Source organism: Podarcis erhardii (assembly GCF_964252035.2).
Source record: "Podarcis erhardii genome assembly, chromosome: 1".
Lineage (NCBI taxonomy): Eukaryota > Metazoa > Chordata > Lepidosauria > Squamata > Lacertidae > Podarcis > Podarcis erhardii.
The window spans coordinates 66,152,716-66,167,034 of NC_138497.1; the positions used below are offsets into that span (position 1 = coordinate 66,152,716).

Sequence of the window (14,319 nt, forward strand, 5' to 3'; positions counted from 1 at the left end):
ATTTCAGGCCTTCAGTTAATAATCACATGTCATCTGACATGCCAGATCTAATATTTAGGAAAGTGCAATGCCACTTTGAAGTTTCCCATTTAGAGGAATATTGTAGCTTGTTCTAATGAAAATTATTTCTGTTGTTTCTTTTTCTTTAAGTCAGCCAATAGTTTCTCACTGAATTTATTACTGATGCAGTGGAACAGTAGAGAAAATATCCTGTAGAGAGGTGTAAAAAATAATAATGCATGGCATAGAGAAAGTAGATAGAGAAAGGTTTTCTCCCTCTCAAAGCGCTAGAACTCATGGACCTCCAATGAAGCTGAATGTTGGAGAATTCTAGGCAGGCAAAAGAAAGCTCTTCACACAGCACATAGTTAAAAGTATGGAAGCCACTCTCACAGGAGGCAGTGGTGGCCACCAATTTAGATGGCTTTAAAAGGAGATGCAGCAAATTCATGGAGGATGATGTATATTAGTGGCTACTAGCCATGATGGCTGCCTCCATGGTCAGATCCAGTAATTATTCTGAATGTCAGTTGCTGGGAACCACAACAAGGGAGAGAATCCTGTCATACTCAGGTCCTGCTGGCGAGCTCCCTATGGGCATCTGGGACCATGGCCTGATCCAGTTCTTAACTTAAAAGCAGCAGTTTCCAATGACAGCTGGAAATCCATTTATAATTGTACATTTTCTGCAATATACTTACCTGTATTCCTCTAAAGACTCCATGGGTGTGTATTCTATACTGGGCCCCACAGCTGTATAACATAGGGCCTGCATGGTTATCACTTTCATATCCTGTTGCATGGCTGAAAATAAAGAGAGGCCAAAGGTTGGAAATTAACTATACTCTGTTGATGAAGTATTAGCGACAGGCCTTCATTCAATCCGAAAACAACTAAATAGACCAAGGAAACGTAATTGAAACTTAGTGATTCTGTTTCAAACATAGGTTTCAAAGAGAGAACATAAGATTTGCCTAGTAGTGCTTTAAATTTTGATTACTGAAAAAAATAGTACAGATAGGGGTGGGGGAACACAGAGAAGCAAAAGTTAATGCAGCAGATACATGCAAGTTATTTATCAGTTAAATGCCAAGTTGGCTATTGCTAATATCTTTGGAATGAGCAAAATGCCTCAGGTTTCACATTAAGTGCAGTGGGTTTTTGTCAGCACCTCATGACTCAGATATAACCAGATAGGACTGAGAAAGTGATGACATTTACAAGAACAGCAGTGGTGCAGCCACAGGATAGGATTACAAATCAGAGTCCTAACTATTTAACCCACATATCAGCTTGGAAGATGTACTGTAGCTTAACCTTTAGTAAAATCAACAAACAAGGAAATCGTTACCTTGTGGAAATCAGTGATCCCCCTCTGTGCAGCAAGGATGCAACCCAAACATTTCCCTTGAAGTATTTAGGACTTTCAGTTTAAGGCTAAAAATAAGTGAACTTCATCCTGCAACATTTAACTTTCTATAAATATAAACCTGTATTTACCGGACTTCTGATAGCTGAGACACACACTTTTATTCTAAAATGAAACTGGAGAACCATTTCAGTCTTACACTTGAAGAAAAAAGTTTACCTTTAAGTCGTGTAAGAGTTAAGAAATTACACGACACCCATCCCTTGACTTCTGTATCAGTCATTGATCTCAGTGTGCTTCCTAATTGGAAATTCAATGGAATTTACTCCCGGATAACTGTGCAAGGCTGCAAATATGCAGGGCAATAATAATTATTATAATAATTATAATTTATTATTTATACCCCGCCCATCTGGCTGAGTTTCCCCAGCCACTCTGGGCGGCTCCCAGTCGAGTATTAAAAACAATACAGCATTAAATATCCTATGCATCCTATGCATGCTTGTTTAGAAGTACATATCATTGTGGCTTTCTCCCTAGTAAGTATGTTTTAAGGACTGTAGCCTCAGGTTTCTTATGTTTCTTATGGCACAGCACACAGAATGGAAATTACTGGCATAGATGGAGACCTTTTGTGAGGGGACCATTTGTGCTTTCTTTACCTTGAAGCTAGGTTACTTGCCCATGGGCAAACTTCTGGGGAATGCATGTCAGTTGTGGGAGCAGTCAAAGTGAATGTAGTCACACACACACACACACACACACACACACACCACTATCTATCCTCCATCCAGGCAAGCAAGAAGTATTATCACAGCTCAAGGGACATTCCAGCCATATGTAGTGGCAGATGCAGAGCATGGCTGTTGAGGGTCATGGCCAGTGGGTGAGTGTCCTGTACAGAGTCCTGAGGGCTAGAAGGTCCCATTCATCCCCTAGGCCTAAGGTGCTCCACCCCTGGTATAATCCAAGGAACCCTCTCCAAATATCACATCCTATTATAATGACCCAACACAAACAACACGGAAAAGGAAAGAGGCAGGAATAAAAAATGGATTCTCTAACCTGCAGAGCAATAAGAAACTGTAGATTTTATCCTCATCAGTCAGTCTTTTAGAAAAAAAGAATGTTATAAAATCATAGAACTGTAAAATTGGAAGGGACCCTGAGGGTCATCTAATGCAGCTCCCTGCAGCAGAGGAATCCTGCCCACAGCTTTCCCTCGGTGGGTTCAAACCACCAACCTTTTGGTTAACAGCCACATGCACTAAACCACAGCACCACAGGAGGACCCCAAGATGTATGTAACTAGTCAATAAAATTTCCACTGCTGTTCCTAAATAAAAGAACATCCATGTGTCTTTTACTTATAAAGTTGCCTGGGTGGTTTAAAAATTTCCTGGGTGGCTTACAAGCAAGACATTATTTAAAAAATACTGAATTAATAATTAAAATCAATAAAAGACGAAAACTATATTTGCAACAGCAACAGCATAAATAGTCTGTAGCCAACTAAATCCTACTCGAAGTTAGACCCGTTGATATTGATGTAATAAATTTAAGTCCATTGGTTTCAATTGGTCTACTCAGAGTATGTCTTATTTGGATACAACCTACAGCCTGGATTATACTGCAATAGCCCACAGTAGCCTAGAGCAGTATAAAACACAACTGCCAATTCAAATAGTTTGAACACCTTATTTCAAGTGCTAAAAAAAGATGCATTCACAACTGAGAAACAAAAAAATGCCCCCAAAATGTTAAGCAAGCATTATATATTTCTCTGTTTAGAAGACCAAAAAATACTTGATCCTTGGGACAGAAGAAATGTAAAATGATTGAGCATAATAGTATATAGTACATCCAAGTCTATTTAAATGTATATCTTATATAATAAAATGTGTGATGAAAAACAGAGCAGCTCTGAAGAATCATGACAACTTTGTTTTAAAAGAAAATCATAAAAAGATATCTGAAAAGTATGAATCCTTGAATTACTTCCTTCGACAACCTTTATTTTGTTGCACTGGCATTGTTCGTAAGATGGATATACTAGAGCCCCAGGTTAATAAAGATGTACTAAGCTTTTTCTAGGGAATCCAGAGGCAAGTTAGCAAACATCAGCATAAAATATGAAAACTGAGTGATTCATCACCATCAACCCTGGATGTTTTTTAAACAGTTGGGGGGAAGTGGGGGGAGATTACACAGAACAGATACCACATTAAGCCATAACTTAATAGCAGTTCAAGAAAGAGATCAGGATTTTAGCATGGAGAAGCAGCCAAAAATGTGAGGCACAGGAAATATGCCACTTTCATTTAGGAAAATAATGAAATGATGTTCAATATGACTATTTAAAACAATTGTCATCATAGCACTGAAAAATATACACTGCTGCTTTCTTTGGTAATAATGCTACTACCAAGCAGATGTATTATGAAGATTATTTACATATTTTTTTTTTAGAAAAAGTAAAACTCTGTTGAGGCATTCTCATTGCCCAAGCAAGGCCAGTGCCACAGTCTAGAACAGTTAGGTACTCTTAAACCCATTGCTTTCATTGAGCTCCGCTAATTGTACCTATTGGGGGACGCGGGTGGCGCTGTGGGTAAAACCTCAGCGCCTAGGACTTGTCGATCGCATGGTCGGCGGTTCGAATCCCCGCAGCGGGGATTCGGTCCCAGCTCCTGCCCACCTAGCAGTTCGAAAGCACTCTTAAGTGCAAGTAGATAAATAGGTACCACTTTATAGCGGGAAGGTAAACGGCGTTTCCGTGTGCTGCTCTGGTGCCGGTTCGCCGGAGCAGCTTCGTCACGCTGGCCACGTGACCTGGAAGTGTCTGCGGACAGCGCTGGCCCCCGGCCTATAGAGTGAGATGAGCGCACAACCCTAGAGTCTGTCAAGACTGGCCCGTACGGGCAGGGGTACCTTTACCTTTACCTTTAATTGTACCTATTAAATTAGCTCCTCTATTTACCCCTTCCTGCTTCATCCCCCAACACCCCATCCAATCTTGTTGCAAAACGCCCAAAGAACACTTCTACTGGGGAGGGGAAGTTGGGAATGGGGTTCTGCCCATGCATATCCTGATCCGCACCTATTGCTTATTGCAGTCTTTGCCTTCTGAGTTCTAATTTGAATTATATTCAGGCTTGGAAACAGCACCAGGCAGCTCCCAGAAAATTTTATGATGGCAGGTACTTGACATTTGCTGGGAGTCAGTGTTCTGGAAATCCTTTTAACGTGCTGATCATATTGGGAAGTCACCAATTTGAAGAAGAAAAGAACCAAAACTTCTTTTTTTGCAAGTGGAACCACCATAACCATGAAAAAAGTAGTGGATGACGGAAATGTAGTTGGGTCATTAGTGTTTAAACTACATACCATGGGAGAAAGTAATTGTCAAAGATTGGCAGTGTTGTATAGATTTAATACACCTTTGTCACGGCTAAAACGGCCACTGTTTCTTTAATGTGAATAAAGCTGGGTCAGCATGAGTCAGCGGCCTGCACCAGGTTGTATATATAGAGTGAGAAATGTTAGTTTGTTGCTGAGTTGGGTTGGTTGGTTGGTTGGTTAGTGTTGGTGTGTACAGTTGGTCAGTTGCTTTTGCACAAAGACTTTTAAGAATAAAACTCTGCAAGGATACTTTTCTCATGGACTCTTTTATGCCGACAAGGGTCTGAGGACCAGGCTGAGGAGACAAAGGGAGGTCAGAACCCTTTCCTTTTTTTTTTTTTTTACAAACACCTTTTCTTTTTTGGCTTAGATTCAATAAGATCTTTTTTAAGGACCGGCTTTTTTTCAGAAGCCATGCCAGGCTATGATGGGATAGGAAGGAGGTGAGAAAGCCCTGTTGTGAACAAAGAACACTGCATGCACTTCCATGCCAGTAAAATCAGGATAAAGAAAAGGTGGTATGCATGTGTGAACATGTGTGACCTCAGCATGACCTATTTCGAAAGAGTGTGAAACATTGCTGATAAGCCCTCGTGTGTTCCGGTTTATGATTAATACATGGCTTTGAACCTCTGCAGTTATTTAAATATAGTTTATTGTATATCGCTTTGGATTTTTTTCAAAAAGAGAAAACCCATAACCCCACTTAGGATGGGGAAGGGATAGGCTGGCACAATCACCTCTCCACCAGCAGAGAGAAGTGGTGCTGGGTGGGGAGGCAGGTTCTGGGGCAGTAGAAACTCTGAGTTTCATCCTGGTGTGCGGAATCCAGCAGAAAACCCCCAAACAGGGCATGAATGGGGTCAGGGACTGAGGGCACCAGAGAGTTTGGATCTGCTAGATTCAAGTCTCCTCCCAATATGCCATCCTGGAGCTGACACACCAAAACAAAAAACAAAAAGACCTACTGCCTGCACCACCTTTCTGCCTGGCCAGCAAGAGGCAACCAGAGAGGCAGCAGTAAATTTGCCACTCCACATCTCCCTAGTCCCTTGTTAGAATTGCTCTGCCCACACGGCATTTATAAAAACTAGAAATCTCAGCAGTAGAAATATAACAACTTATTCACAGAGCAGGGAATCCTAGCTTCTACTTTTTGTGTGCTTGTAGCATAAAAGAGGGTGGCTTAAAGTGGTAGATTAGCAGATAAATTGTGAAAAAGAAGCAGCAGATGAACCTCCCTTAGAATAACATATCATTTCCTTCTGTAGTTCTTTGTTATTAGTCCCACTGTTGTTCATTGACTTTTACACCACTGGCAAGGGCTTGGCTTTTGTTTTTAATTGTATCTAGAATATTATGCACTTAATAAATAATAAGTCATCATCATAATTTTAAATGCATTTTTGTCAAACACAAAATGAATGGTTTGGTTTAATTGCAATTTAATTTTAGGGTCATGTGAATTGATTATATTTGGAGTGTACTGTTTTAATATGAAAAAGAATTTATCACCCACCTTTTACCAGCAGGTCTGAGGGTAGGTTTGGACAATTTGAGAATCAGTATTAAAAACAGTTAAATATAGCTGTGATTACTGCATTGCAGGGAGTTGGACTACATGATCCTTTGGGTCCGTTATAACTCTGGTTCTATGAAATCACAGTCTCAGGAGCAGGGTTAGGGTCCTGAAAAACACATCTCATTTGTGCATGTGTGATTTTACCGAATGTCATATACATCACTTGATCTGTGTTTAAGGTTTACTCACAATGGAGCACATGAACTTGCTATTATTTCAGTGTCAACGATGCAGTGCCCACAGACACCAGCATGCCTGCTAGTACTTCCTATGGTGAAACGTGTCAGAATATATCTATTTCTTTATACAGTGTTTTACCAAATTTATAAACCTCTTTGCAGATTGAGGCCATCAAAGCAGTGTACAACACAATAAAAAGTAAGATAAATCCAAATTCTAAAAACAATTTAAACCACTTCTGCAAACTCTATAGATGTACAATTAATTTTTCACAAATGACTGGATCACACCTCAGGTGCCTAAACACTGGACACCCGTCTCATAATTAATTCCAGAGATCTGGAGCCGCAACACTAAAAGCCCAGTTTGTAAGTGGACTTCCAGGGCAGGTGATACTCTCAGCAGCACTGAATCTGGGGAGCACAGTTGCTGGACAGGGATATAGCGGTGGGCGTGGGGGTGGCTTAGGTAAGTTGTTTATGGTTCAAAAATACATGGTAACATGTTAGTTCTTCCTGCCCAGTTCCTTTTTTCACAGGCTCAGACTCTTCTACGCTGAACACACCCCATTAAACTTCACTGGATTCCAGGATTGGATACCCACCTTCCCATTTGTTTTGAATGGAGGAGAGTTGCACAGAGTTCCTCTCTCTTGAGTGTGGCAGTGGCTGATTTGGGTACCTTTCCCACTAATTAATGGGGTTGCTGACAGGTGAGTGATATGCCCACACCATGTTTTGTTCCCATCTCCTTTTCTGCTCTTTTAGATGTGGTTGCGCCTTCAAAGTATCTACTGTGTGTTGTGCCACAACCATGGAACCATTTTGTGTTGCGTCACACCCCAATGGCAGCTGTTTTATGACTGGTGCCCATGGCACTTCCTCAAAATTCCAAGTGGGGCCCAAAGCTTGGTGACCCTTGAAGAGAGCTGTTCAAAGGACAGTGATTCCAACTATGAGTGTGCACACAGCAATGATGGATGTAGCCCTTTCAGAAAATCATCAGACGTACTAAAACCAAGTGTTTGACAAGTTGGGGCCTAAATCCAGCAACATCTACCTCTTCTGGAAGGCTGTTCCAGAAACTAGGTATGGAGATGATTTCAGTGTACACCACCCATCATTGTGTACTATTAGGGCTATGCCTATGTCCAATCACATATGCCCCCAAGCAGAATCTGCTATGGTACATTTTAAAAAAATCATTTCTCAGATTTTGAAAGCCTTTTCAAACATTTGTTGCAGTATAGTATGGGAAGGAAATCTTAACTGAATCACATAGGAGAATGACAGCAAGTATATAAAGGCTAAAATCTGTGAAGAGATATATAGAAGCCACATATTTCAATGCAAAGAAGGATGCCAATATTCATTAAGTTCTTCAAGAAGGAGGGAAACATCTGAAACACTACACTCCTGGGAATCCCTTATGAACAGTCCATGTATTTTAAAGATGTAAATCTTAGGAAGAGTAGCTTATGTTCATGGCAACTGAAACTGAAGGCGCTGTGTTTTGTAACTCTCTCAGCCAAAGAAGACAGATAACTATTTTGGCTCATATTACCAACGATGAGGCTATGTCTAGCTCTGATTTTCCACAGATTCTACAATCTTGGCCTATACCAAAACATTTAAATTGACTTTACCATAGATCGTTCATCATGATTCCATCTTCTCTTTGCTTTTTCCTCCTAAACAACCCAGGTCGCATCACTGCTAAAAGTCTGCACTTATGGATGCATAGAATGCCATTTATTGTCTTCATTCTACTTTCAATATTTCTGTTTAAGCCAGGGGGTTTCCTCCTCCACCACCACTAAGATCCCTAAAGAGTAACCTCTTCCTTGCTTTAATTACTTGGATCTCGGACAAGGTTTATATGCTTCTTCATTTTGCAGGATATTTTCTCTAGAAGAGACAAAACATCATATCTAAAGAGGAAATTGCAAACAATGAAGGAGAAAAGTCCGAAATGGCCTCCAAAAAAAAAAAAGGGCAGAAGTGGGTATTGTATTGAGATTTTTTTTTAAAAAAATCAAAACCATGTAATGTGATGGATTGTTGATAAACTGGGTATTCTTTCCATTTTTTCTCTCCTGTGAGTTACATGCCAGATGTCAAAGGTACTGCTGGAAACATTGGCCTCAGTTCATTACCATGTTACCGTTACATTTTACATTACTATTTAATGTGAATTTTAACCTGCACATTTTATTTTGCAATGTAACAAGTATCATATCTGAATGGGATGCAAGAGTACATTATTATTGTTATTGTTGTTGTTATTATTATTTATTTGTATCCTGCATTTTTGCCTGACAGGCTCATGCAAGTCTGCAAACACATTACATGGGTCATACAATAATGCTCACCAAGGAAGTAGCTAAAGAATCCTTTAATCAGTTGGAGGTATGTGCTGTTAATATTATTCCCATCTGTGCTCAAACTATCCAGCAGAGATGGGAAAACTGTGATCTTCCAGATGTTGTTGGGTTTGCACTTCCATCAGCCCCAGCCAGTGGTCAGGGATTATGGCATTTGTGGTTCCATAACATCTGGAGGGTCATGGGTTCCCAAGCCCTGCAACAGAGGATATAACAGTTTGCTACATCCTAGGAGTAGGGCTTATTTGTTTTTATAAGCTTACCAAGATGAATAAGTAGCATCATTAACTTCCGTTTATCCGCAACGGATTGCAACCACACCACTGAGATAACTACAGGTTTCGATTTTCAGTCATCTTAGCATGACTTTATATGTAGCAGTTTCCATATAATAAATGACACGTTTTCTCAGTGCTGCCATAGCAACATAAACAATGCATTCCATCATACTGTTCTCACTGTAAATTTGCTTACTGGCCCAATTTTATTTCCTTTCTTTTTTAAGGGAGGGGGGGTCTCCTGATGTCCAACACACAGAAAATGAGCTGAAATAGAAAAAGTGTTGTTTTTCAATTGCTAGCATATGCAGTGCTGAATCATTTGAAACAAGTAGCACTGAATAAGAGTGCTATCTAATAATGCTACCTCCCCATAATTAGATAGTATACATTTTGGTTAAGATTTCCAGTGACATGTTAGGATATCTCTTGCACTATAGGTTAATCCATTTCTGTTTAGTGTCATGTCAAACTCACATTACTTACACTCTATCTTTATTTAGTTTTCAGCTCATTCCAGGGCTTCTGTATAATAAGTACATACTATGTCTGCACATGCTGGATTGGGGGGGGGGGAGAGACCTGGATGAGCAACTACTTCTTCATCTTTATGTCTCCCTTCCCACTTTTTTTTTTCTTAGAAAGAATCTCTTGACAATAATTGATTATGTGTGGATGGGGAATGCTCAGATCTAATTTTTCATGCTTCTGTTAGGGCTTGGTTTCAACAAATACACAAAGCATAGTCAGGAAAAACTAATTCAGAACCTCAAATGAGAGGGTGTGGAGGAATTCCAACACAGAGAAATGTGCACTTAACACGCGTTGGTCTCAGTGAGATTAAGTGAGACTAACTCTTCCAGTTGCAGCTAGGCTGTTTGAACTGTGGTATTTCAGTCCACAAATAAATATTGTTAAAAGATAGGATAAGGAATTTTGCTTTTCTTCAAACCAAAATTATTTTCAACATGCTAACATCAGAAGGATCCAACTATTAGCTATTACCTTAGGTACTATTAGTACCTTAGGTTATAGACGCCTCGGGTTACAAACACTTTGGGTTACAAACACTTTGGGTTACAGACTCCGCTAACCCAGAAGTAGTACCTCGGGTTAAGAGCTTTACCTCAGGATGAGAAGAGAAATCATGCGGTGGCGGTGCAGTGGCAGCAGGAGGCCCCATTAGTTAAAGTGGTACCTCAGGTTAAGAATGGTTTCAGGTTAAGAACGGACCTCCAGAACAAATTAAGTTCGTAACGAGAGGTACCACTGTAGTTAATTAATACTGATCAATCTTTTTAAAAATAAAATAAAATGCTGCAGCTTTACTCTCAGAAGATGCAAGTAAACACCATGCCAGAAAAAAGCAATTACTGGTACATATAAATGAAAATAAAGCAATTATAATTATTTAAAATATAGTGAATCATTTTTTTTCATAGATTTGTGAAAATGCATTTTCTTATTTTCTCTCAAATGTTGATTTCAAATCTACACACCAGATACAAATATCATTTATAAATCACACAGTCGAAAGGTTCTACTCCACCAAAACATGCTAGCCAACATTAAATTCTGTGAGTTGTCCTCTGATTGCTATACTTATAATGACCTTCATCTCCCCACTTTGTTCAAACTTCAGGAAAGAAAGGAGTGCACTGTCCATAACCGCCCCCATATCCTGCCTGCAGCCTCATCAAATATCTTTAGTAGCATGTGGCTCCTTCAAGAAGGACTTCCTGCTTCCAGGGTAACAGGAAACAATTTCTGGGCAAGCAGTGGCCAGACTGGAGCCCACTCCCTACAGGTGGGAGAGAACAACAGTCTGGTCCATAGGGAGGAAGCTAAGGAAAATGGGAGGGACAGCGGAAAAGCAAAGGCAAAGGATGTAAGATCTATGAGAATCCAAGGTAATAAAAGGACGCGAGAGACGGAAAAAGTATAAAGAAATGGGGAGGAAGATTAAAATAAGACATTTAAAAAGGGATGGCGAAAAGGAAAGCGTGGGCTGTGGCATTGTTACTGTCAGGAGCCACTGTGGCTGGAACCGGGAGCCACTTTGGCTTTGCCCTGAGCTCTGTTGCTCTTTGTGTGAGCAAGCAAGGCCACAGACTAAAATCATCTCCAGGCCCATAGTCCTGCCTCAGGCTCCAAAGTGACACAGCCCATCCAAGCAGACCACTGGTCTCTTCTGACCTGGCAAAGCTGTAAAAGCTTCCAGATCAGCTTTAGGGTTTCCCCTCTTTGGGGCCAGTTGACAGAAAATTAAAGGGCCAAACGATTTTTTCCCCACCTATCCACCCTCCATTATGTATCATAAGTAAATAAAATCCTGTTGTATTGGACCTTGCCTCCACACCCTTTCCAAACTGATGAACTTTAGCACTTGGGTCCATTCCAAACCCAGAGAACTCAATTCCCCAACCCCAGGCATCACCCAGACCCCAACATCTGGTATTCAGGCTTGGGTTTATACTAGACAATAGTCAGCTTGGCCTTTTCTATGTGGTTACTATGCCCAAACTTTATTTTTCTGTCTGCTGGCCCTGTTCCTAGGTACTCTCCATCTCGCCAGCTCCCTGCGACACAGCCCTGCAGTTTTGGGAGGGCTGGATGCAGTAGGCACAGATTTTGATCAGGTCCATTTATGGAGTTATTCTAAAGAGCTGCAAGTTTATTCAAGGTGTATGGTTTTGTTAAGAAATGCTGGTGAAAAATAGTGTCATTGTTCTGAAAGTCACCCCCAAAATAAAAAGGATGAATACCATCCAGATCAATGAATGAATGCTGTCACAGCCAAGGCATCTATGGGACTATAAGGCTGCAGTCATATATGTTCTTACATGAGAATAAGTTCAACTGAACTCAATGGGACTTACTTTTGAGTAGACATAAATAAGATTTCACTGTACATCAATGGATACTGTAAATCTACATGATTACACCAGTGTAAGTGAAAGCGTGATTATCGGAAGTGCTTATGACTGCACCATATTTTTTTCAAATGTTATAAAATGAATGCAATCCACACCTATAATGTGTTATGTAAAAGATTCTAGCTCATAACAAATTAGATAATATTGCTCTCTTGTGCCCTTTAACTGCTTAACACGCTCAAGAAAAAAATGGTTTTATTGAGCATTTCAAAATCTAACACACACAAACATAAACAGCCATGTCAGTGACAAATATCCACATGCTAAGAAGTTTAATATTTTGATAAGTCGTTTTATCAAAAAATAAATTACGGTATTTCATAATTCTGCAATATAAGATTGATTTAAAAACAAAACAAAAACATAAACCTTACCCCTTAAGTTGAGATCCCAAGTTCATTTGATTCCATGTCATGCATTCAAGCTGTGAGGTCATTTGGTATAAATTGTCACTGTTACAAAAATATTTAAAGTTAGAACTAAAGTTATGTGATCCAGTTCAAATAATTTGTTTTAACTGAGAAGCAATATTCTTATTTTCTTCTTTAAAAAGAAATTCAAAAATAAAGGTAAACCAGTTTAAAGTAATTTATTGCTTTGCCAACATGGTGCTTATCTGTAAGGCTGAATTAAAAAGAAAGAAAAGAATGAAAAAAGAGGAGAATATCAGAGGAAAATATATCATACTACTTTCAGGGTAGCATTCAACTAAGTTTTATTTAGAATAGACTCACTGAAATTAATGAACAAGACTAAGTTAAGGTCATTAATTTCAGTGGGTCTACTCAGAGTAACACTTAGTTGAATACTTCCCTTATAGTGTTTTTAAAATGTCCATAAAATATGATATAACGAAATTAGTTCTGCAAAGAAGAAAAACATTACATGCAATTAAATTACAGTATTTATAGACCCATAACAGAAAATTATTGCTTTGGGGGAGCTGGGGTGGAATTCAGTATCATGCTCTTTTGATCTGAACTCCCCTCTCCTTCCCCCATGTGATGTTCTGGGGGTTCTCCAGGATCCCTCCTCATCAACTTTTAGGGGTGTGGGGGTATGGAGGAGGAGAGGACGGGAAGCCCTATAATGCAAGCAGAAGTCCTTCTGTAGGGCTTCCGCTGATGGGGCTTGTTAGCTCAGTTCCACCTATATTTTTTTACTCTTCAATGAAGACTGCAATAGTTAATTAACTGAAACAGCTATAGGGATAGGTGATTAATATTGCTTCATAAAGTAGCTTGACTCCAAGTAAAAAAAACCCATAAGAACCTGAACTTCAAACTGGGCTCCACCAGCTATGAAGTTTGTGAACACAAATGCTTTTTATTGTTTCACTTTTATTATTATTAAAACATTCTTAGACAACATCACCTTAATGTTATTAATATAATATCTGGTGACTATTCTTGGGGCATTGACGTGGGCAAAAGGTGGTATGTAAATGTTTCTATTTTTAAACAGGAGAACTAAAATAGCTGCAAGACCCATTACATGATTGTCATTGGACACTTCCAGCCCATAACAGCAGGTTAGTACTGTAGTGATCCAAGCAAATACTTACTGCACATAGGTGCTAACTCCCTGAGGCCCTGGGTGCCCAAGCACCCACAAAATTACTCACGAAGGGGCCATGCACCTACAAATTTTGGTTCTAGGGTCATGCATGCTGCATGGGCACCCACAGCCCCAGGTACCCACAGTCACAGGGCCAAGCTGGTGCTCCTATTCTTTCAGAGGACTAATTATTACATGGAAATGCTCCCATTTCCTTGGAGCTCTTAGGACAAAAGTACTGATGTACAAACAGCTAATATCAACTTTTTTACAAGTTGCTAAAGGAACCTTCCTGACGAAGGAAAAGAAGTTACCTTCCTTGATTCTCATTCATACTTGCATCAGGGGTAGGATAACTTAAAGCCCCAGGGCCATATCAGGCACCCCAAGGCTTTCTTGCAGCCTGCACATAGCCCTGCTCTGCTATCAGGCATCCATTTGCCCCTGTTCTTTGTTATCAGAAAACATTATTCTGGGGAAAGTCTTGGTGTGCTGCTCGTTCACTGTGAATTTTGAGATACAGATAGATAGAGGTAGAGACAGATACACACAAACACACACACACCACTATAAATCACCAAACCTTTCTAAATTTAATTAGAACTAATTTCACTCAAATATATATTTTTATA

General features: G+C 39.8%; 1 protein-coding gene across 4 annotated transcripts in view; it reads right to left on the bottom strand.

The window, feature by feature from the left end:
* The window catches only part of WT1 (WT1 transcription factor), a 51,492-nt gene that overhangs the window by 16,311 nt on the left and 20,862 nt on the right, over positions 1-14,319 (bottom strand). For 3 of the 4 annotated variants that reach the window (XM_081835628.1, XM_081835626.1, XM_081835625.1), the window contains exons 4-5: positions 12,505-12,582; positions 702-804 (exon numbers count right to left, since the gene is read on the bottom strand). In XM_081835628.1, coding sequence (XP_081691754.1) covers positions 702-804; positions 12,505-12,582 — 181 coding nt within the window. The remainder of the gene's footprint in view (positions 1-701; positions 805-12,504; positions 12,583-14,319) is intronic. The other variant, XM_081835627.1, reaches the window with a different exon arrangement.